The sequence below is a fragment of the Lonchura striata genome, chromosome 24 (genome assembly GCF_050655825.1).
Source record: "Lonchura striata isolate lonStrDom1 chromosome 24, ASM5065582v1, whole genome shotgun sequence".
Taxonomy (NCBI): domain Eukaryota; kingdom Metazoa; phylum Chordata; class Aves; order Passeriformes; family Estrildidae; genus Lonchura; species Lonchura striata.
In genome coordinates, this window is record NC_140726.1 from 3,833,752 (window position 1) to 3,858,146 (window position 24,395).

The window sequence follows — 24,395 nt, forward strand, 5'->3', positions numbered from 1 at the left end:
AAAATAAGGTGGATAAAAAGACTAAACAGCCAACAAGCCTGAGGCAGGTCACTTGCAATGTGTACAAGTCATGGTCCTCCTCGTGCTGCTAAAAGGGACCCAGAGATGCAGCAGCTCAAGACGCAAGGATTGGGGATGCTCCCACTGGGTGACAGAGGGACCCAGATCACTCTCAAGAGCCCTAAGAAGGGCATGGATGGCTTGGAGGGAAGTTCCTGACAGCACAACAAAGAGCCCAGGAGGTCTCCTGCAAGTGGCTTTCCTATGGGAGTAGTAAAGGTGGGAAGCAAGGGGAAGGCTACAGGAGGACTGCAAAGCCCTCACTGCTCCCAGGCTGTGCCACCACACCCCGCTCTATGACAAGGGACATCTTGAAGCCTTCATATCCAGTTCAGGATCATTAAAACAGCTTCTTCCTTTGAAGTCTTGGGGCAATAAAGCAGCTGCTGACTGATCCAGAGCCAAGAGACCCCTGGATGTGCTGCAGTGACACATCCCCTCCCGCCACAGGAGTGCTGCGAGTGCTGCGAGAACGGCATTGCCACGACTGCCACGTCCTGCTGGTGACCACCTGGGAGCCAGGCAAGGAGGAGGGTGTCCTGGGGGCAGTGTGGCGAGGCCGAGGAGGGGGCCGGGGCGGGGGCAGCGTTTCAGCTTTGCGGATGCTGCCGTGTCGGTTTCCCGGATCACTCGGCGGCCACAAGCCGGGCTTCCCCCACCCACCTGCGGGACAGGACGGCAGTGGCTCAGCCCAAAGCGAAGCAGCTGTACCTGCAGTTTGTTCTTACCGGGACAGAGTGTGGCTTCTCTGTCTGCAATATTCACCAAAAGCCAAAGGCACTGCAGATTTGTCTGGCAGGCCGGGTACCTTTCTCCAGGCGATGATGGGAAAGGGGTCTCCGGCAGCAGCGCAAGGAATCAACAGCTCCCTCCCTGCCTCCTGTCTGTACTCCCAGCCTGGTAGCACCGTGAAATAGGGGGGGTCCTGCAGCCAAACAAGGGAAAACAAGGAGTGTCAGCCTGCCCAAATTCCCATCATCAAAACCAAGCCCTTGCCAGACCAACCCAATCCCCATTCTAGACAAGCTTGAGGCATTGCAAGGAAAATTGTGTGGAGAACATGTGATAAGGAGCCTCAATGGCAGACCAAATTACACACCTGGAGGGACATTCTCTACAAAGAGCCACCGCACTGGAGCATGGAAACATGGAATCACAAAGTGGTTTGGGTTGGAAAGTACGTTAAAGCTCATCCCATTCCACTCTCTGCCATGGGCAGGGACACATTCCACTATCACAGATTGCTCCAACCTGGCTTTGGACACTTCCAGGGATAGGGCAGCCACAGCTTCTCTGGGAAACCTGTGCCAGGGCCTCATCACCTTCACACAGAAGAGCTTTCTCCTAATATCTAACCTAAATTTTGCCTCCTTCAGTTTGATCCCATTACCCCTTGTCCCATCTCTACAGTTCCTGACAAAGATTCCCTCTCCACCTTCCTTGCAGGCCCCCTTAGACACAGGAAGGCTGTTGTGACAACTCCACACAACTTCTCTTCAGGCTGAGCAGCATCTTGCTTTTTACCTCCTCGAAACAGGAAGAAAGCCACCCACATCACATCAGCCATCACCCTGATTTCCTCGCCCCGGCAGCCGCCCCGGCGGATGTGTGTGTCTGGTACACAGAGTGTTATCATCCGAACCTCGGCGAGACACCATGAATCACCACGGCTCCCTCCCAGGCACAGGACTCCGTGCTCAGGGAGGGAAGAGGCAGCAGCTCCCACCCCAGCTGCACCGGGAGCTGCACCGGGAGCTCGGCGCGCCCCAGGCGCCGCACGCAGCCGGAGCACGTGGAGCTCAAATCATCCATTTATTAAAATCCTCCTGAACCCGAGCCGGGGCCAGCAGGGCTAAGTGTTTTGTTGGCAAAGGGGACATTCCAGGGAGATGTTTCCTCAGACTACCCCAGTCCAGCATCAAAACCCGTGCTGCTGGATATTTCCAGCTCCACCAGACAGGGTGCCCCGGGGGTTTGCCTGTGCTGGTGGGAAGCACTTCCCCAACCACAGCACAGACACGCCCTCACCCTGGAGCCTCTGCTCTTCCCCACACAGCCCCAGGAGCTGCTCCTGGCCCCGAGGACACTGCTCCCAGCAAAGCCACGGGATTTTGGCAGAAGAGTTACCTTCAGTACCAGTCGGGCAGGGGGAGACTGGCCCATCGTACCCAGGGCGTTATAAGGCACACAGGTGTAAGTGCCGAGAGCATCTTCAGTGGCCTCCTCGATCCGGATCGACCCGTCTTCCAGCAGGTTCCAGCCAGAATACTGCAGCAGGGAGAACCAGGGAGCTCGTGCATCCCACACCCACCACAGCTCCCTATTTCCCTCTCAGCCAAGCCCCCACCCACGCCCAGGGTGCTGTCACATCTCCAGGAGATGCCCAATCCCACTCCCAACATCCAAAGCATCTCCTCAACAGAGAGAGGAAATTTAGGTAACATCAGCCCGTCCAAAGACAGCCAGGCTCCTTCATGTAGCCCAAATGATTTAAGATCAGAATCTAACACTAAATAAAACTTGTTCTAGAGTCAGCAAGACATCTCCACCTGGAGACCTGAGGGCACCAAGGACCACGAGGCCACAGCAGCAACAGCTTTAAATGGAATTAAAACTTCAAATCGTTAATATTTAAGCAAAAAATTTAAAATATTGAGCGTTTTCTTTAAATATTTCATGGCTAATATCCTTGCTCAGACTATCAAACCATGATTAGGGGAAGATGTAGATTTGTTAAAAGGGTCTTTTAACCACCGCTTGCCATTGGGAAAATAAAACAGGGCCATCAGGAGGTGACTTTAGGGGGAAGACAGCAGAGGTCGGAGACACAGAATGTCCACAGGCACCGTGGGCTCCGTACAAGAGCTGGAGTTATCTCTGCCCACAGCTGATAAGGAAAAGCAGCATCATGCCATCCATGAGGTTCTTCTCTCCCAACAGAAAGGGACCTGCAGGGTGCCTGGTGGTGCTCACTGGTGTTTGCCAAGGACATGAGGGTGCCAACCCCTCTGTGCCCCCTCTCCCCTCCCCGGGGGCTTCGTTACCTTCTCGATTCGCAGGGGACGCCCGTCCTTGTTCCACTTGACCAGCGTGACCGGGGGCTCTGCCTCCACCGGGCAGCGGATGTACCCGTGGATCCCGATGGGAACGTAGATGATGGGGGGCATGTTCACCACGCGGGCAGGATCTGCCAGGGCAGCAGCACCACGTTAGCATGGGCAGAGAGCTCATCCCTCCTCCCAGCCTCACTTTTGTAATGAATTCCAAACCCAGCAGCACCCTGGCTCCCACAGGCTGTTAAGCCAAGTTTGCTACACACAAATCCTCTGGAATACCTGGAATTTCTGGGAGGCTTTGCTCATGTCCAGGGGCTCATTAAAGATTGTATTTAAGAAGAAATGGGAGATATTCCTGCTCCCAATTCCACATCAACTTGCATCCTGCTGAAGCCTGCACTGCTCCATTACAGCACAACACGTGCCAGATGTGATGAACACCCAACACAGACTGTTTCTACATACAAGCAACCAAAACCACTTCAACTGCAAGGCCTTAAACACACCCAGATAGGAAAAGGGATCTATGTCCAGGCTTCCATGAGTCCTTTACCTCCCATATCTGCTTGTACTCGTGCCTTATTGAGGCTGGGTCATGTTGAACAGCATCCACCTCACCCTTTCCAAGATGCAAAAACCTTAAAATACATATCTAACCCCCCCCTCCACGCTGCACCACCCACGCAGAGAGGTGTCTCGCAATCCTCCAGTCTAGAATGTGTCATTAACAGCACTTCTAAGAGCTTTTTAATTAAGTGCGAGTGGGTTGAAGAGAATCTAGACTTTCTTTAATAAGAAGCTTTTGAAAAAAATGTTATTTTTAATAAGAAGAGTATTTCTACACTCTCGTCTAGACACCGGTAGCACGAGGTTATGGGAAAATCCTGATGGGGCTTACACTGCATTAAGGGATAAATATAGGGGTTTTGGGGTGCACTGCTGATGCAAAGTAGGGGGTAAACATTAAGGTGCTTAATGGGAAGGGATGGAAGATGTGGAAGATTATTGCTTTCTTGGGGCAAAACCAGCAGAATCTGGGAGCTCTGCTCCCAGCACGTCACCCCAGCCACTCCCCAGAAGTGCATGCCCCCGGCAGTGGCACCATAACCCAGATTGCCCAGTGCCACATATGGAGCAGGCTTTACCCCCCTCTGCTTAACTCCACCTCTTAGGAAATGTAATCAAGGACTCCAGCAGTGCGGGAGAGGGTAATGGGATCGAGCCTTTCACTACTAGGTCACTGGCCAGGGGCCAGCCCAGCCCACTAATGACCCAGAGCTGTGTCCCCATCTGCTTTTGGAGGATGGGAAGCTCCCTCCGGAGGCATCACCCCCGTGTGTATGAGGTTTGCTCAGGAGGAAAAGGGTTTGTGGCACCAAAAGCTGAGCACCCTTCCTTGTTCGGAAGCCTGGCTGAGCAGCAGATTGTCCGAGCCTGTTCTCCCTGCCATTAGAGCTATTTTTAACAGCTATCAGCCCTGACAAGCGGCCCTGGATTAGCGGCAGGGCAGATTTAATGGCCTGAGCCCACAGGCTTTCCCAAGAGCCACCCAGCTGGGAACATCCAAGCCCCAAATCACGCCTGAGCCTGGGCACAGCACTACTCACAGCATCCCCCTGCCCACTCTGCCCCTTCACCCATCCCCACAGGGGTGCCAGCCCTTCTCTCAGAAGCTCCCCACTAACCAGCACCAGGTCTAAAGGCAGCAGCAGCTCTAAGGCAGCCAGGAAAAATCCACGCTGAGAGCCCACTTTGCTCAGGCCTGTCTTTCATTATGAAATAAAAACGGCAAAGTCTTTCCGAGCCGAGCAATATTGCAATTGGAGCGGTGGCAATTGAGGCCATTACTGTGGAATGCCACAGGATGCCGGTGGCACACTACCCATTACCGCCCGGGATTCCGGGAGAGCTGCGAGCGTGGGAAGCAACGCTCCTGCCGCAGCCCTTTCTCCTCCGCTTGTTTAGATCACTTACCGCCTGAAAAATGTGACACACCGAGCTCGCAGAACCGCGCCGTTCACAGCAACAAACCCCCCAAACGAGCACCAAAAAATACACCTTGGCACGGAGAGCCCTTAGCTCACCCCGGCAGGGTGAGGACAGTCGGGGAGCAGCCATGGGATGATGCTCGCTAATTAAAAACCACTTGTAGCCCAGGTGGACACCGGTCCCTGCTGAGCAGTGTCACTCAGACCATTTGCTTTCTTGTCTCCCACACCCACGTGGGAGATGCTCGTACTCCTTTTTGCCAAGGATGATTCCGTGTTCATCCAGAGGCTGCTGTCACATCAGCCTGGTTCTCCCAGTGTCACACCAGGACAAGAGAGCCTCTGGGGCTGCCTGGGAGGCAGGTGGTACCAGTCCCAGCCCCATCCCTGCACTCACACTGCACTGTCAGGTAGGCAGAGGCTGATGGCGAGCGGCCCAGGCTGTTGCTGGGGATACAGGTGTATTTTCCAGCATCCTCTGGTTTGACACGGAAAATAATCAGCGTCCCATCGATCAGGATCCGCACCCTCAGCTTCAAGTCACTGCAGGAGAAGAGGAGAGGAGGATCACAAGGAGAGCCCGGAGCAAAACCTAACACAATGCCAGCTCCCTGTACAACCCAGGAGCAGCAGGAGGAGGAGAACACGCTGCCCCACCAGCTATAAACTCACTTCTTGAAGTAGACGTTCTCCTCCTCCCAGTACCACAGGTAGGTGAGGTTCCCGGGATACGCCTCGGCCTGGCAGGTGAACAGCGCATCCTGGGAGATGTTGACTGTGATGTTCTCCGGAGGGGAAACGATAAAGGGAGGTCCTGGAGGGGGCAAGAGGAAGGTGTCACTCCCACCACTACAGGTGTCCCCACAAAGGTTGCTCAGGTTCAGTTCCATCACAGCGTTTTGGCTGGGAGCTGCTGGGTGACTCTGGGGCAGGGCTAGCCTGGATCCTATGGGAACCACAGTGACCCTGTTATTCCCAGCCCTCTCCCTAATCTCTGAGCTAACAGAGAACCACAGTGACCCTGTTATTCCCAACGCTTTCCATAATCTCTGGGCTAACAGAGAGCCACAGTGACCCTGTTATTCCCAGCCCTCTCCCTAATCTCTACATCTTCTCCCAGGGCACACAAGGACACACCTCCCTTCATTCCCAGCACTTCTGGAGAACAGTATCACCCACAGGAAAAATCCAGGGGGAACAGACTGCCAGGAGCCAGCAGCTCACCCCTGCCACAAAAGCAGAGCAGAAGACACCCCGTGCTCCTCTCTCTGCTGGTCGCTGTTGACCTAATTAAAGATTTATTTAATAAGAGAGGGAGCAAGGAGCAGGAGGCCTGTCATGCATCACCACTGTCTGACGAGGCGCTTCATGACAGCCTCAATCCTTTCCCCGCTTCCCAAACAAAACCAAGCTGCCATCAGGGCCGGGCTGCTCATCAGCACAGCCACCACCGCGGCCCAATTAAGCAGATTCCTCCATCCTACAAACAGGATGCAGAGCCACAGGGCAGCCAGCACCGTGCCAGGCACAGAGGGTGCCCCAGGGTGACAGCACAGCCCTGTGGCCCGTGGAATCCCCCCATGCTGGCTTCCCAGGGGATGCTGAGGAGCTGGAAGGTCTCACCTTGGACGAGCAGGCGCGTGGTGTGCACAGCCTCGCCCTGGATGCTGTAGGCCCGGCAGGTGTAGGCACCTCTGTCCTCCCGGCTGACCGAGAGCACCGTGAGGCTCCCGTCGCTCACCTGGGAACAAGGGAAGGGCCTGGAGCGTGGGCAGGGACCCCCAGGAGGATGGGGAAAGACCCTCCCTGCTTCCCACGGCAGAGAGCTGCTGGCGCTTTTAGGGCCGGATGAGAGACGGGTTTCCCCGCTCTGCAAGACGTGGGATATTAATAAACCAACACACGCCTTTCTGCTCGACGCCAAGGGGAAGGAAAAAAAAAAAATCATGAAATAAATAAATAACCATCCCAGCGCATTCATCTCCCAGAAGTGACTGGCAAGGCAGCAGGCTCCAAACCACTCCTGCCAAGCACCATTGGAGCTTCACAAGGAGCCTTGCTGGAGCATTCCCTGCCCACCAAGGACCTGCTCCATCGCTGGGGGATGAGGGGCAGACCCCAGCTTGGCCACTGTCCTCCCTGTGGGGCCACCTCTCAGCTGGAAGAGGAGGGGATGGATTCCCCTGGGGACACAGCAGAAGGATGGACAAGGGACTGTCACCTTTGGGGCAGCAGCACCCCAATGCACAGGGAGGCCTCCCAGCCAGGCTTTCCCCCCACCTCATTCTGCCTCATCCTTCTATTTCAATTAGTAACAAATGATTCCTAATTACTCTCATTAGTGCCTGCGCTGATTCCAATGCCTGATTTACCAATTACAGCTCAGGGGGGAATCTCTGCCTGGGAGCCTCTGGGATGCAAAAAGGGTCCTGAAGGGAGGGGAGGAGGGGAAATCCCCCCTGCTCAACCCTGCCCTGCTCCAGCCCTGCTGCATCCGTCCCTGCCAGGGGGGACACTACCCCCGGCTGCAGCCCCCACCCCATCTCCAGGGTCTTGGCCCCTGGGCTGAGTGTGCAGGGAGCAGGTCAGGGGCAGGGCTCTCCCAAGCACTTGGAGGGTCTCCAGCCTGCACCCAAGGGCTGGCAGCGTTACAGGCTGCTGCTCAGCAGGGATGGGGTGGGGCAAAATGGGCATCTCACCAAGGAGAAGTGCTGAGAAAGCTCGGCTGGCTCCAGGCACGGCGGAGCTGCCGCCACCGTGGGCCTGTCAATACCGTCCCTGCCAGCTCCCAGCCCAGGAGTCCCCACGGCTGCCCTCACCCACCTACCTGGTACTTGCCACTGGCACCCAGAAGGTCTCCCTCTCTGAGCCAGGTGACGATGGGCTTGGGGTTCCCGAACGCCATGCAGGTCAGGGTGACGCTGCTGCCCTCCTTCGCCTCTACGTACTGCGGCGGGGTCTCGGTGAACGTGGGGGGAGCTGGGGGCACAGGAGACCACCGGCTCACCCCTGGCCACTCTGGGTCTGAGGGCACACGGGGACACTCTGCACATCCCCAGGGCAGCGCTGGGACCACCCCAAAGGTGTCCCTGGGGACACCGAGCAAGAGGTGCCACCGCACCCCAGCCCTGTTGCCTCTCCTCCCCAGCAGCACCACGTCCTCCCCCCACCCACCCCGCTGCACATTAACTCGCTATTGTCAAAACATGGGAAAACACCGCAGTGCAGATCGAAAGGCTCCTTCCTGATGAAAGAGGCTGGCAGGATTACAGCCCGCCCCTAATTACCCGCGGTTGTTAAAGCCCACTTTAGAGGAAGACAGGTTGGCAATTTAATCTGCTTGGGGGGAAAAGAAAGGAAAAAAAAAAAAAAAAAAAGGAATTATATTTTGTTTCTCCCCAAATGATTTTTATTTTCCCCCTAAGAAAATTAAGCGTTGTAATGCGCTGGGGAAAAGCCACAGCCCTCACCCTGAAAGCAATTCCTCGGGCTGGGAGGATTATGGTTATTATATTGTTATTAAGCCCCTGCACACCCCGTGCTGCATAAAGCCCCAAAAACAGCCCATTTTGCCAAGGGGAGGGACAGGGCACCTGGGGCCATTTCCAGCCCCTCCGGCTGGCAGTGTGCAGGATCCGTGCACGTGGCAGAGGTGAGCCAGGCACCACCATCCTCCTCCTCCTTCCTCCTCCTCTTGCCCTCCTTCCCAAGCCCTCGGAGCTCATTAGCAGGTTGGGGGAAAGCAGGAAGCAGCAGGCAGGGATGGGGCTGGTGGCCTGCACGGCCCTGCTTGCAAAGCTCCCGCTCACTAATTGGGCTCAATTAGGTGGTTCTGCTCTGTGCCACAGCACAGCCATCCCCCCAAAGGTTAAATTAATTGCACAAGGTCAAGGCAAGACCAGCGAGGAGCTGCCAGTGGCCACATCTCTCCAGCCACCCCACTGCAGCAGGAGAGGCACAGCCCTGCTGCTGGGCTAAAAATAAAGATCTCTCTCCTGATGCAGAGAATGACAATTTGTTAATTAGTTTAATATACAGCCTTAATAAAATGAAAAAGTAATTTGAGTAAATCTGAATTTCAAGAAAACAAAGATTTGATTTTCTGATCTGTTTGCTGAGAGGTGATTCATTCCCAGCCCCGGTTCTTGATGTCTCTCCTTTAAACAAGCTCCATGTAATTAAACTGAGGAATCCCTAATAAAACTTTGTCCCTTTTGAAGTCACACCCTGGCCGGATCAGCCAGCCTGGATGGCTTCAGGCTCGCGTGTCTGCCAGGCACAGATGCCATTGAGGCCCAGCATGCAGCAGACATCCAGCATCCAGCAGAAATCCCATTTTGGCACCGCAGGGATGCCGCAGCCCCCGCCCCGCTCACCATTGACCGTGAGGTGGACCCAGCTGCCGTTGTGGAAGGTGTCGTACTGCTGGTCCAGCATGAGCACTTTGCACTCGTACCAGCCCTGGTCCTCGGAGCGCACCTGCTCAATGCGCAGGGAGGCTTTGTCGTGCAGGCTGGCCCGGCCTGGGGGAGAGCACAGCGTTGGCAGCATGTCCCCAGCACTGGAGCAGCCCCCAGAGATCACTGGGGGGAGAAACCATCCCAAACTGGTGCAGCCCCCAGAGCATCACTGTGGGGAACAAACCATCCCAAACTGGTGCAGCCCCCAGAGCATCACTGCAGGGAGAAACCACCCCAAACTGAAGCAGCCCCCAGAGCATCACTGTGGGGAACAAACCATCCCAAACTGGAGGAGCCCCCAGAGCCTGGCCACAGGGGACAGCCCATCCTGACACCAGAGCAGCTCCTCAGAGATCACTGCAGGGGCCACCCCATCCCAAACTGGTGCAGCCCCCAGAGATCACTGCAGGGGCCACCCCATCCCAAACTGGTGCAGCCCCCAGAGCATCATTGCGGGGAGAAACCATCCCAAACTGGTGCAGCCCCCAGAGATCACTGCAGGGGCCACCCCATCCCAAACTGGTGCAGCCCCCAGAGCATCATTGCGGGGAGAAACCATCCCAAACTGGTGCAGCCCCCAGAGATCACTGCAGGGGCCACCCCATCCCAAACTGGTGCAGCCCCCAGAGCATCATTGCAGGGGACACCCCCATCCTGACACCACAGCAACCCCCCAGAACGTCACCACAGGGGACACTCCATCCCTGTGTGGGCACTGTCCCGGTTTGGGGCTGGCTGAGCCCCGCACTGTGGTTGTGGCCGGTGGTGCCAGGCCGGTGGTGCCAGGCCGGTGACACACTCGCCCATCTGGGGGTGGCAGAGCCAAGCTGCCAGGGCCGGGCAAGGTGCCTCGAGCAATGTCTGCCTGCAGTGACACTGGCCTTCTGCTCCCAGCCGGGGGCTGGCGGCGGCACAGCCAGCACATGGGTGTGCCCCAAAGCTTTTCCCCGCCTGGGAGACTCCCAAAAAGCAGGGCAGCCCTGAGCTGACCCTGTGCACATCCCCAAAAACAGGGTCAGGAGCAAAACAGCCTAAACCTCCACCTTGGTGCAGTGGCCACCAGGCTGTGGGATCGCTTATTGCTGAGCTGAGTTTGGCAGGGCTCAGCTGGTGCATCATCCCTGCTGCTGCATTTCTTAGAGAGCAATTTGGGCAGACCCATAAGAAGATTCCCAGGACAGCATTCCACAGGGAAAGAGTTACCCCAACGGGTCTGTCCTGCCACACCAGCCTTCCAGGGGCTGGTTTCCAGCTCACAGATCCCACCAGAGGACACCGGCCACGTGTCACAGGCAGCACATTGGCACATCAGTTCTGCAGCTCCAACCTGTCACCTCCGCCCAGCACGTGGCCCTGGCTCCATCCCCACTGTCACTGTCCCCCCAGCACCCCTCCCTGGGCTCACAGCTGCTCCGGGGCGCAGCGGCAGCAGCAGCAGCCACCGCCACCACACATCACCCTGGGTTTCTCTGCCTCGCTTGCTCCCGTCCCACGCAGCCCAGCTGGCTTCCTAACGCTGCTGCTTAATTAAAACCAACTGGGTGGAAAGCGAGCAACGAGAGGCAGAGCCCGCGTGGTTTCCGACGGAGGAACGGATGGAGCAGAGCTGCGCGTCCCGGGCCGTGCCGCAGCCGGGACCTGGCACCCCGCCCTCGCCCCCCGTGCCCCCAGGACTCACCGGCATACTCCGGGTCGACATGGGGAGGGTAAAACCCGAACTTGATGAAGATGGGGATGGGGACGCCGAACTTGAACCACTCCACGACATAGGGAGGGGGCTGTCCCGTGAGCGGGTGGATCACGTCGCATCCCAGGATCACGCTCTCGCCAGCGCGAGCGGTCACGAACTCGGGCTCCTCCCTCGAGCCGAGGGCACCTGCGAGGGGGCGAAGGAAGAACCTGTGGCTGATCCCACTGCTGGTCCCCAGCATTGACCCAGGATGGCCAGAAGAGCAACAGCAGTAGTAATGCCCATCCCCAGCCACCTGTCTCCAATAAGGGCAGCCTGTGGGTCACCCTTGCCCCAAAAACAACAGGGGGTCCCAGCTCCTTACACTCAGCTCCAAGGCCACCCTGAGCTACCACAGGACTCAGGACAGTGGCCATCAGCACCCCAGTGCTCCAGGACAGCTTCCCAACCTCTGCACCAGAGCAAAGGTGATGCCCAGTGACCCTTACAGGGGTTTTGGGGACCCCTGCTCTCAGTAGAGGGGCACAGAGTATGCCTAGCACTGCTCCCCACATAGCACCACCATCTGGGCTACCCTCTGTCCTTGTGGCAGGGAAAAGGCTGCTTTTAGCTTGTGTCCCTGCATCCTCCAGCAGGCAGGACTGGGCACGCAGGGACCCCTGGCCACAGCTCTGCTGTGCCAGCCCACGGAGCCAGCTCTCCCACCGGAGCCAGGGTGGGCAGGGTCCCCGGAGCCGCCATGCTCCAGCCAAGCCCGCATGTCCTCGGGCATCCCCGAGAGCCCCGAGCCTGAAACCCGTGTGCGACCTGCGCGTCGGGTCTGTCACCCTGCTCCTCCCAGCTGGCTAATTACAGGGGACTTTGGTCTCAGCTCCAAGGCTGCTCCACCCCGGCTGTGCCGCCCCGCTCGCTGCAGCCTGGCGTCATCCTGCTCTGCCAGCAGCAGCAAAGCTGCATCCTCAGCACGGCGTTCAGAGAGGCAGAGAGAGGGAAACCCAGGGCTGGGGGGAAGCCAAACAGGGGGTCCCCAAAACCAGGTTTAGACCCACATCGCCCTCCCCATCAAGGAAGGGCCCCCCGTTTTCCTGGCACACGCGGCCGCTGGCTGTTCTGGGGGGGATGCTCGGGGAGGGATGCTCGGGGAAGCACGTTCCCACTCCTCCGCGCTGCTCCTCGGGGCCGCCGGTGATTGGCGGCGAGTGACATCACCGCTTCCCCGCCGCGGGAGCCGAGCATCACCGAGCATCACCGGCTATTTTTGGCTCTGGCACAAGCGCGTACCGGCGAGAGGCCCGTGATGTGCCACCCCACGGGCCCACCAGCCGAGCGTCCCCGCGGGGAGGGCAGCGGGCAGAACTGGCCGCCGCTCGCACATGGCACGGACAAGGCGTGTCCCTGCAGCGGGTCACAGCCTGGGGGTCACCCAAGCCCCCACGCCACCAGCAAACCGGGCACGGGTGGCTCTTTAACTGGGAGGGCTGGCTGGGTGGGTGACGCCGGGGTGCAGCGCTGTGAGCCATCTGCAAGGAGCAGATGCTGCATTGCACACCCACTGCGGGCCCTCGGGGGTCCTGCAGGGGCTCGGATCCGCCCGGACCCCAGCGGGGCGGGGGGACCGCTGAGCACACACGTGCGGTGCGCACGCACACCCCCGCACACGCTTTGCACCGCCTCGACAGCGCTCCTGCACCTCTCCATCCCTCCCAGCGCTGCATCGCCCATCAGCTCCCGCTCGCAGCCTGTCAGCAGGGACGCTACCAGCCCTCCCCTGGTAGGGCTCCGAGCTGAGAGAACCCGTCCAGCCGGGAGGGTGAGGGGGGCTGCGCTGCGGCGCTGGAGCCCCCCTCCCTGCCCTCGCCGCTGCCCGTGGTCCTGCTGCGCTGATCGGGGACGGAGCTGTCACATGCTGCTCAAGAGCATCCAAGGACGCGCCTCCCCGGCCGCCTTGCCCGAGCGAGCAGGTCCTCAGCACCTCGTCACCTTCAAAGCGACACCTCCACCCACCAGCAGGAGAAGATGGAAGCGGTAGCACCCGAACCCCTTTCCCAAGCCCCCCGCCCGCTCCAGCTCCTGGGCTACCAAGACAGAATCTTGGTTTCCAGCACCTCTCCACCAGCTGGAGCATGGAATGCTCATGTTTGCCCAGCTGGAGCAAGCCCGCTGCCCAAGAGGCCACCCTGGGGATGGGTGCCAGGGAGTCACACTACGCCAGGATCCCCTGACACAGCATGGGTGACATCCCCAGGGAGGGGACGAGCCAGCCGCCCCGCCGGACCCACGCCTGGCCAGGGCTGCCCGGGCGCAGGAAAATAGGTCATCCCCGGCAGCTCGCAGCGCCGGTGTCTGATCGCAAGGCCGGTGGGGAATTGCACGCACGGCTGAGCATCACCTCCCCAGCGAACGGCCGACCGGCAGCCTCGGTGGAGAACCGGCCCCCGGCTCTCTCCAGCTGCCACCCACCCCGCTACCGGCCCCGTGCCCTCCTGCCCCCACCCCCAGAGCGCCAGGAAGGCAATGGGGAGATGTCTCACAGACCCTTGTTGGGTCTCCTCAGCTTCCCAACCCACCAACCCTGCGGGGTCCCAACCCTGACCAGGCTTTCCTTCCAAGTCCAGACCATGAAGAAAGCGAGCAATGGAGACTGCAGCTCTCGATTCAAAGTGTTTTCTCACCCCCACATTTGTAGGGAAACGCTTGAAAACAACCCGCAGACGCCAGAAGAAACAGAGCACAAATAGACAGGGTATTTTTAAACCCACTTGATTTTCCCAGCCAAGTTCAGAGAGGTTTCAAGGCTGAATCTGCGGTTTGGAAACGGGGTCAACATCAGGGAACGGCAGCACCGAGGTGAACCCCAAATCCGCCTCGCTGCAGGAGCTCACGTGAAGCTGGGGGATGCCTCGTAAAGAAAAACAAGTAATCAACAGGCTTCGTCATCCAAGCAGATCCAGGAAAAATAAAAGCACGCCGCGTGCCAGGAGGCAAGAATACAAGATGCGGAGGTGGAGTTGAACAGCATCCCAAAGGGAGAGGAGGGAAGGCTGCCGCCACCGAGACGGTGCCACCGCGGGGCTTCCCAGGATGGCGATGCCAAGGATGGGGAGACCCTCACCTGGATCTGGGCATCCAGCTCCTCTGATCCCAAGGGCAGAGGCGGAAGGTGCCACAGGACTTGGTGAGGCTGAAGGCATCCAGCGTCTGCTGCGCCCACTGAAGCAGGACCCTTCCTGCAGGTGCTTTGTGAGAAGGACACGGCCACGGCAGAGAGGTTTCCAAATTAATGCCTGGGAAGGCTTCCCCTCCTGCCACAGTGGACGCTCATGCCCTGGGGCAGAGAGGGCATCCTGTCCTGACCCACCATGGCATTGCAGCCTGCTAACAGAGGCACCACTATCCATTCCCCTGCTGCCCCACACCCCTGGCACTCATCCCCACCCCTGTGCCCCCACGGGGACGGCTGAGGGAGCAGGCACAGGGCCCGGAGCCTGCAGACCTCTCCTCCCTGGTGAGCAGAGATGAGATGTGCTCTGACACATCCCGCTCCCATCGGTGGAGGCGGGATATGGCAGGGATCTCTGAGGACAAGGCCACCAGCGTGGCATATGGAGGCCAGCAGGGAAGGAGAGCAGGCAGCCATCGCCATGAAATGAAGATGGGGGGCAGGGACAGCGTGCTGCAGGGACCCCAACTGCCAGGGCAGGGTGTGGGGTGCCGGGAGATCGCCTGTCCCCCACCTCTGTAGCCCCCTAAATATCTCAGTGGGGGTTGCACTCCCCATCACAAACCCAGTCCCTTTGCCTATCTTGGGGTATGGAGAGCCCCCCAAAAGCACTGCCTGCTCCCTGGTGGGGGGAAGCCCTGGGGCTGGGAGCGCAGCCCTCACCCCCTCCCCCAGCTGGAAAGCAGCATCTGGGCTTTCAGTGCAATTCCTGCGTTTTAAACCCGATTTTCCAGATGGATGGAGGGCGATGCGCAGGTCAAGTGACATGCCTCAAGGTCACACGGGGCCAGGGAGGAGAAGGATTAGCAGCTCTGAGGGGTGGCTTGGTGCCCCATTCCCAGCGACATGGGGGCTCAGAACCCCATTCCTGGGCACAAAGGGCATCGTGTGGGATCTCCACCACGCTCCCCAGGCAGGCAGGCAGCTGCCCTGGCATCCCAGAGGGGATGCATGCATGGATGCTGCCCCACAGCAGCCCCACTGCAGGTCCTTGCTCCCTGGAATGGCAGAGGGGGGAATGTGCCTGGCTGGGCAGCGGCTCAGCAAGCACATCGGTGCACAGGTTGGTGCTCTGAGAGGCACAGAGATGGAGCAGGAAAGAAAATGACTTCCCTGAGGTCACCTCACTCCTACCTGGGGGTCCCTTGTGCCCTCTCTCCCTCTAATCGCCACCAGCCCGGCATTGAGCATCCAGTGTTGGCAGCTGCCTCATGGGAGGAATCATCTCCCAGCAACGACCAGCAGCTACCTGTGCAATCCCCGTGAGCTTCCTCCATGCACCATGGGGACAAACAAGTAGCTGTGGTGGGAGCTGGAACACCAAACCCATCCCAGAAGAGACCTCCAGCATCTGGAGAGCGCTGCCCATGTACTGTGCCCCCAAGTCCAGCCCCACATCACACCAGGCTGGCACCACCCTCCCCCTGGAGCAGTGGGTACCATCCCGATGCATTCACAGCCCTCCAGCAGGAAACTGGGATGCAGGCAGCGCTCCGAGCTGCCCGCCAGCAGCTCCTGAATCACGCTGTTCCTGGCTCAGGCAGCCCTCCCACCAACGCCAGCCTCTCCACGGAGGAGCGGGAGGAAGCGAGTTGTTTTTCCAAAGGCCAGCTGGTCGCTCAGGGCTCCCAGCTCGGGAGATTCCTACCGCAGGGAAGGGGACAGGGAAGGACTCCTCCATCGGCACGGCATGGGGCTGGACCCACTGCCTGCCCCTCTGCAGGGCTTCTCATCCAGCACAAAGGCACCACCTCCAAGACGGAGGACCAGAGGTGAACGGGAGCTGTGCCACCCTGCCACAGCTCTGGAGAGGAACTTGCAGGGCTCACCCATCACCAGCAAAGCTGCATCTTCCAAGTCAAAAGACGACTGAGCCGGCAAAGCATCGCCGCGAGGACCCTCTGGCAAGCCAAGTCATCGACCGAGCCGCTCGCGTCCCTCCCTGCCCGCGCACTCCCATCCAACAGGTCCAGAGGAGCAGAAAACCTCCAGGGAATGATGGAAATGGGAGCCCGGCCAACGCCCTTGGCTGTTCCTGGAGCCAAACCATCCCCTTGCCAGAAGAGAGCGGGGCCAAAGCCACACGTGCCAAATCCTCAGCTCCTGGTCCAGACTCCTCCACGGCCAAAGAGGCAAAACCCAAGAGCTCTGCACCGCCAGCGAGCAGGGGAGGCAGCGCTGGCACTGCCACCCCGAGCCACTCCAACGGCCAAGGTCAGCGCCAGGAGCACCATCCGCCACGGTGCCCAGGGAACCTCTTCAACAGAGCCGAATCCTCCCTCTGCAAAGCTCCCGCCGGATCCACGAGCATCCCCACTCCCTGTGCGCTGCCACGGCGTCACACTCGTGGGAGAGGGAGGAAAAGCCCCTCGGTGTGACGGCACTGCTGGGAATGCCAGGAGGCCGGATCCTTCCTCTGACACCCACTCCTGGTGCGGTCACGTCCTGGCTCTCCTCCCCCATGCCATAAGAGGGGATAACGCATCCTCCTTCCCTCTCTGAGCCGATTAACGCCTGGAAAGCCCTTGGAGAGCCAGGCAAGAAGGCTGCCCAGGGCCAGCACCTCTGCTTCTCAGCCCGGCAAGAAGGAAGTGGTGTGGGAGGAAGGCCACGGCAAGAGGAAAAGCCCCAGCGAGGGCACCGGCACATGGTGAGCCCCAGCTCTCCTCCGAAGCTCTGTCCCCAAGCAATGCGGGGTGACGAGTCCCCTCGAGGACGGGACAGTGCTGGGACCAAAGGGCTGCAGCAGCTGGAGGAGTCCCGTGGGCTCCCTGCCCCTGCGGGGGCCGCGCCGGCCCGCAGCACCCCCTCCCCCGGCACGCACCCACGCATTACTCACGGCACGCTCATTCATCACGTACCCGCTGCTCCACACGCACGGCACCCCCGTGCCGGGGCTTCCCGGCACCCACCCACCCCGCCACCAGCTCCGGAGCTCCATCCCAGCGGCTCCAGGGTATTTCCAAGCTCCCAGGTGCCGAACGCGCTGCTCTGCTCCTCTCCCCGGCGGAGCATCCCTGTACAAGCAGCTGCTGCAAACACTGCCTCAGCACACTGCAGCACGCAGTTCAGGCAGGCAGAAGCCGGCCACGGCTCAGCGAGAGGGGCTACGTACCCCCAAAATGGGACAGCCCCATCCTGAATCCCCCGAAAGGACAGCCCCGTCCTGACACACACCCCCCTGCCTCCAAGAGCCGCCTGCCAGGCGAGGAGGACAAGGGGCTGTGGCATGGCACAGATGTGACCCAGTGGGCTCGGGGAGCGCTGTGAATTGGGGGGGCTGCAGCACCCCGGTGCCCCCCCCCAGCCCACCCGTGCCCCCCGAGGCAGCGTCCCCCACACCACGGGGAGGGGAGAGGTGGTGGCTCCCAGCCAGGCATCGCTTGGTGCTGGCAGCCAGCGCATCCCCATGGGCAGGGTGGGTGACCCCCAGAGCATAGCTCCGGGGTCTCATCCCGAGTAAGGACCACCGGGACGCAGGGAAAACCATGTGCCCAGTGAGGAGCCAGCGGCAGAGATGAGGAACGCTGCTGCACCAGCGGCAGGCAGCTCCCCTCTACCTGCAGGGATGGCTCGGAGGGGTGGGAGGAGGTGGCAGCTGAAGGGAAAGAAGCTAGAGCAGGAAAATCAGGGTTATTCCTTGCTGCCGTCTCCGTCCTGACCTTGGACAACCCTGTGCCTCAGTTTACCACAGCACAGCAGCCAGTCTGCAGTGGGGGGAGAAGGAGGGCAGCCTCTCCTGGGCGGGGGGGTGGGAGCAAAGTCACCCCCAAACCCGCAGCCGGGGCGCTGCAGGGGAAGGCGACGAATCCCTCCTGCATTCCTCCTTGCCCAGCCAGGCTACCCTTGCAGGGAAGGGCAAACGCTGCCCGCACCCCCCGGAGCTGCCGCAGGCGCTTCCTCAGGATGAGAGAAGAAATCCGAATGCGGAGAAAAGCTTGCCCATCCCTGATCAACGGGGACACTCAGGCAGCCGCGCTCCCTCCCCGCCAGGACCCGCACCCGCTTGCCTTCTCCCACAGGGAATTTCCATCCCCTGGGCAGAGGCTCCGCCGCACCGGGAGCGCGGCTTCCCGAACTTCCCCGGCTGCAGCCGCTGCCCTCGGGGAGGTCACGGCCAGCCCTGCCGAGCGCCTGCGGAGGGAGGATGCGCCGGGCGCTCCCGGCTCCCCCCGGCAGCGGGGGATGAAGGAATCGCCAGCGCCCCGCCGCAGCGGGAAGCGCTCGGTCCCCGCGCCGGCAGCGGGGAAGACGCGAACCCCGCAAACCCCCTTGGCAGCCGCAGTTCCCCCTCCTACCCTCCTCCGCAGCCCCTTCCCGGTACCCTCTCCCCGGGACGTGATGCCCTCCTCGGTGCGCGCATCCCTCCCGGTCCATGCGCATCCCCCCGCCGCATCCGGTACACCGGGAGAAAGGGATGGGGGGGGAAAGAACACGCAAAGGCGGCCTCGCCGCCGCCCCGCAGACCCCGGCGCGCCCCTCCCGGGCTCACCCCGGCGGAGAACACCCCGCGGCCGCACTCACCTTGGACGGGCAGCCCGCGGGCGCCGAGCACACTTGCTACCAAAGCGGCCACATACCAAATCATAGTACTACCGGCCCCCGGTGCGCAGCATCTTCCGCCCGCCGGGCGGCCCGGCCGGGGCGGGGCGGGGCCGGGCCGGGCTGGCCGTGGCCGGGCAGGGCTCGGCGGGGCTGGCGGGGCCGGAGGGGCGGCTCAGGGCCGGCCGCCCGCCGCTGTGCCCGCGCCCATCGCCGCGCCGCGCCGCACCTGCGCTCCGCCGCGCGGTGCAGCCTAGCCTGCGCCCTTTAGCGGCTCGGCCCCGCCCCCGCCCGCCGCCCATTGGCCGCGCCCCGGCGGAGTGGGCGGTGATTGGCCGCCGCCGCGGCCCGGGCCGGTTCAAGGTGGGTTGGCGCGCACGGGGCCCCCGCGCCGCAGTATCATGCGCACTGCCGGGAGCGGCGCGGTCACCTCCGCCGGACGGTCACCTCCCGCACCCACAGCCGGGACCCCGCCGCCGCCGCCCCGCGCCCCGATGTGCGGCCGCGGCACCCCGGGGCCGCCTCCCCGGCCCCGGATGTGCCGCCGAACCGGATCACTGTCTCTAGCTGTGCCCCTGCACCAGTACGGTGTCACCTTCCTGTGCCCAGATGTGTCCTGGACCGGTACAGTGTCACCTCCTTGTGTCTATGAGTGCCCCCGAACCGGCTCGGTGCCACCTCCCCTTCCCCAGAGGTGTCGCCGAACCGGATCACTGTCTCTAGCTGTGCCCCTGCTGTGCCCCTGCACCAGTACGGTGTCACCTTCCTGTGCCCTGGACCGGTACAGTGTAACCTCCTTATGTCTAGGAGTGCCCCTGCACCAGCTCAGTGCCACCTCCCCGTCCCCAGATGTGTTGCCAAACTGGATCAATGCCACCTCACTGTCGTTAGTTGTGCCCCTGCACCAATACACCTGTGCCCAGACGTGCCCTGGACCGGTGCAGTGTCACCTCGTGGTGTCTAGGAGTGCCCCTGCACCGGTTCAATGCCACCTCCCCATCCCCAGATGTGTCGTGCCTCTTCCCCGTCCCCAGATGTGTCCCCAAACCAGATCAGTGCCACCTCACTATCTCTAGCTGTGCCCCTGCACCAGTACAGTGTCACCTTCCTGTGCCCAGATGTGCCCTGGACCAGTACAGTGTCACGCCTTTGTGTCTAGGAGTGCCCCTGCACCGGCTTGGTGCCACCTCCCCGTGTCCAGATGTGTCACCACACCTACTCAGTGTCACCTCCCTGTCCCCAGATGCATCACTGCACCAGATCGGTGCCACCTCCTCATCCACAGATGTGCCCCTGCAGCAGGTCGGTGCCACCTCCCCACCCCCAAATGTGTCACTGCACTGTCTAAGTGTCATCTCCCTGTCCACAGATGTGTCACCGCACCTACTCAGTGCCACCTGCCTGTCCCCAGATGTGTCACCACACCAGATCAGTGTCACCTCCCCATCCCCAGATGGATCCCTGCACTGGTACACTGTGTCCAGATGTGCCCCTGTACCAGCTCAGTGCCACCTCCCCATCCACAGATGTGCCCCTGCACCGACTCATTATCACCTCCCTATCCCCAAATGTCACAGCACCTACTCACTGTTCCCTCCTTGTCTCCAGCAGTGTCCCTGCCTTGGTGCAACATCACCTTCCTGCCTGCAGATGTGTCCCCTACACCAGCTCAGCATCACATTCAGCTCAGTGTCACTCCCTGTCCCCAGATGCATTCTCTGCAGAAGCTGAGCATTACATTCCTGTCCCCAGCTGTGCCCCTGCACAGCCTTAGTGTCACCTCCCTGTCTCTGGATGTGCCCCCTACACCAGCTCAGCACCACCCTGGTGCAGTGTCACCTCCCTGGCCCAGCTGCCATACACAGCTTCTCTGACACGCCAATGACATCTGTGACTAGGCAGGGTCCCCTCCCTACCACAGGCTGAGCCACCTGCCCCCTGCAGCAGCTCCACATCAGCGGTGCCATCTGTCCCTGCCACCCTGCACCACCTCAGGGTCACCTCCCTGCCAGCTGCTTGGTGCCACTGCAGCCGTGTACCACACATCAGCTCAGGGTAACACAGCTGCCACCATCTGTGCCCTGCCCAGGCTCATCCAGCCTGGGATAGACATGTCACCTGTCCCCTGCACCAGCTTGCTGCCACCCCTGCCAGGACCCTGCACTGCTCAGTCACCTCACTGCCACCACCACAGCTTGGTGTCACATTCACCTGGCACCAGCTCGGTGCCACTGTCACCTCTAGCACCAGCTGTGCCACCTCCTCCTGTCATTGCACCACCTGTGCCACCTCCCCTGCTCCTGCTCCACTCCATTTGCCCACTGTGACAGCTCCTTGTCCCCTGCTGGGCACAACCCACTTGACAAGAGAGAACTGGGGTTTGTTTCAATGGAAAATGGGCAGAAAACAGCCGGTGCCCCTGTGCTCTCAGCCCACCCATCCTCCCTGCAAAGACCTGGCGATGCCAGATGGGCAAACAGCCGGGCTGGCTCCCCCAGGAGCATGCCAGCCATGGAAACGGGCCACTGAACTTCCCCTAGATGACAGCCACCCCGGGAGGGGATGGGCTCGCACGCAGAGGGGGACATCGTTTTGTCCCCAGCACTCACTGCTTTCCCCTTGCCCATTGGAAGAGGTCTGAGCAGCTGCTCTTCCCACCTCTTCCCATGCACGTTCAGGAAAGAAGCAAAAAAAAAAAAAAAGAAAATAACCAAAACCCAACTCTTGCAGAGGATGTGGGAGTCGGAGAAACATCCCACAGCTTCTGCTGGAATTACATTCCTGGAGGATCAGATGTTGGCAAGGCCCTGGGCAGGAGGCAAGAGCATCCCCCAGCCCAGCCCCAGCTCATGCGAGCTCCCGGGCACTTTGCTTCCCTAGCAAATTCCAAGACCTCATAAAAACCTGACTCAGCTCCTAGTGCTGAGGCCTGAAGTGAAAGCTTGCAGATCTGCACAGGGGTTGGCACAGCCAAGGCTGACCCTTGTGTTGGGGCAGTTCTGCTCTCCAAGCTGCACTCCTATTTCCTGAAAGTCTGGCTTGGTTTGGATTGGCCCAGGAGTGCAAAACTCCTTGTCCAGCACCCTCCCATGCCAGTCCTGCCACCTTCAAAGCACCCAAAAACTCCCAGCCATCACTCACTGCCTGCAAAGCAGGCAGCCCAAGGCTGGCAGAGCTCCATCTGCCCTCGCTCAGCCAGAGACAACGAGTTCTGGTCTAGCTGGACTCCGTGTCACCAGTCAGATCATCTCCATGCCTTTGCCTGGTTTTCCCACAATTTCAAAGAGGAAAAAAAAAATAATGAAGGGCATTGATGGCACCTATGGTAACACAGCCCAACCTGGGAGGCATCAGGAGCCCGTGGTGGATGGGGAGACCCAGCCCTGATCCCAGTGTGTTCATCCCCAAGCCGAGCCCAGCACAGGGGCCCCACCAACATCCCTCAAGAAACTGGAAATATGGGCTTGGTTTGGAGCATGGCTGTCAGTTCACACCCTTGTTTCTCCAGACTAATTTGCTGGTTTCATGAAATCCATTCCCCACTGTTTTCACACTTCTCTCCCTCTCTATTTATAGCTGGGTTTATTTACATGAGCAGGGCACTCCTTGTACTTGCACGTCAGTCTGTGGTGGCAGAGCTGGGAGCGGGTGAAGGAACCAGTGGCAAGGCAAGGAGCATGCCAGTCCCTGGCCATGGGCACCTCCTGCCCAGCACGTGGGAGGCAGGCAGGCAGCCCTCCATGCCACGGGGATGAGCTGGAGCCAAATCAGCCGCTGGAACCAACCAGACCAACACAAACCAGGGCACAGCTCTGCAGGGCACAGCACTGCAGTTCCCACGGGGTGCAGGTCACCCTGCAGCTGGCACCTTCCTGCCCCACATTCCCAGCTGGAGCTGCTCTTGCAGCAGCGTTTTGCTGACCTGAGCTGTACCTGTGTGTTGTGCTACTGACCCAGGCATGCCCTTGCCCTCCACACAGGCACGGCCAGCAGAGCCCACCGTGCCCAGCTGACCCACTGACCACTGCCCAGTGATAATTCCACTGCCCTGTCTAACAAGAGAGATAAAAAATGTGTTGCTTTTTAAAAGGAAACAGCTCTGACAGATGAGGCAGGAGTTCTCAGATTAGCACCAGAGACCTGGGGGAAGCAGCTCTCCCCATCACACACATTCATCTGGGAGAGATGCAGCCCTGGCTGAACCCTGCTGCCATCTCCCTGAGACTTGGCTCTCAGGATCAGGGACAGAGGTTTTGGATTGGGAAGTGGCACAAGAAAAGTGGGAATGAGCTACAACTCAGGCTTGAAACCCAAGGAATTCCAGCACTTGGAGCAGCAAGGATCTGGAGCAGGCTTCGTACGGGGCAGCAAAAATACTTGACACCGGAGAGGGTCTGACCTGAAATGGAACTTGCCAGGGTGTGGATTGCTGCCTGGCTCCCTCTAGCTCCTCACTGCTGGTGACCAGTCCAGGACAGCAGGAATCTGGACCCAGCTGCTTCCCACCTGGCCGAGGGATGCTCCAACCCACACGGGGCTGAGTCTCCCTGCACAAGTACATGATTATTCACAGCCTCCAGCATTTGCATGGTGGAGTCACGAGTCTCACAACACCTGATCTCCCGGGAGAGCTGCCTCCTGCACTTCGGAGGGAACGGCCCACATTCCAAAAGTGGGACTTGGTGTCTCACAGCATCCCACGTGGCCCAGCTGTCACCTCCTCCCCTCTCTGTGCAGGGACCAGGGGAGCCCACCCCATCCCTGCCACCTTAGCGAGGAAGAGCAGCAGGGCAGGGGCCCGCAGGAACACTGGAAACTCGGGAGCCGAGCCTGGAAGGGCTGTGCCAGCCTGCGGGGCACAGCCAGCCTGCTCTCCCCGAAGACCAAAACAAGCCCCCTCAAAGGACGAGCAGGCAGATGGGCTCGGCTCACACCAGCTGGGGTTAGGCTCATTCCCTCCTCGTCCCCTGTCCCCTCGCCGGTGGCTCATCACCAGGCGTGACTCCAGATGGCAAACAAGGAATATCCTGCCATGCCTTCCTGGCTGCGCATCCAAGTCGTGGAATGATCCACCTGTGGCATTTCAGAAAAGACACACTAAACTTGTGTGAAGAGGGGTCAGTTGAGTCACGGTAACAACTTTCTCCTCCCGTTAGCAGGTCTCCAACAGAGCTAATTACTCATCAGCCCACTAATAGACTCACTCACACAGCACTCCCTGGATCAAGCGGCAGCGATTGTCTGTCTTGTCTTGTTAACCTCAAAGAAACATCCGACTGCGGTAACGCGATACCCCATCCTTATCTCATCACCTGCTTCTCCAGCCTAAATATTTCTTTCCAAGGCATGGAGCATCCCTGTCCAAACACCAGCCAGGGT

General features: G+C 60.0%; 1 protein-coding gene across 8 annotated transcripts in view; it reads right to left on the bottom strand.

The window, feature by feature from the left end:
* IGSF9B (immunoglobulin superfamily member 9B) overlaps positions 1-19,154 on the bottom strand; it is a 50,163-nt gene extending 31,009 nt beyond the window's left edge. For all 8 annotated transcript variants that reach the window (XR_013341128.2, XR_014949983.1, XR_002465039.3 and 5 more), the window contains exons 1-10: positions 18,999-19,154; positions 11,243-11,440; positions 9,481-9,627; positions 7,932-8,083; positions 6,728-6,845; positions 5,777-5,918; positions 5,502-5,647; positions 3,105-3,247; positions 2,188-2,328; positions 869-985 (exon numbers count right to left, since the gene is read on the bottom strand). Coding sequence is in view for 5 of the 8 variants with exons in the window: in XM_021525809.3 (XP_021381484.2) it covers positions 869-985; positions 2,188-2,328; positions 3,105-3,247; positions 5,502-5,647; positions 5,777-5,918; positions 6,728-6,845; positions 7,932-8,083; positions 9,481-9,627; positions 11,243-11,440; positions 18,999-19,062 (1,368 nt within the window). In the remaining 3 variants the exon portion in view is untranslated. The remainder of the gene's footprint in view (positions 1-868; positions 986-2,187; positions 2,329-3,104; positions 3,248-5,501; positions 5,648-5,776; positions 5,919-6,727; positions 6,846-7,931; positions 8,084-9,480; positions 9,628-11,242; positions 11,441-18,998) is intronic.
* Between the last annotated feature and the right edge of the window lie 5,241 nt (positions 19,155-24,395).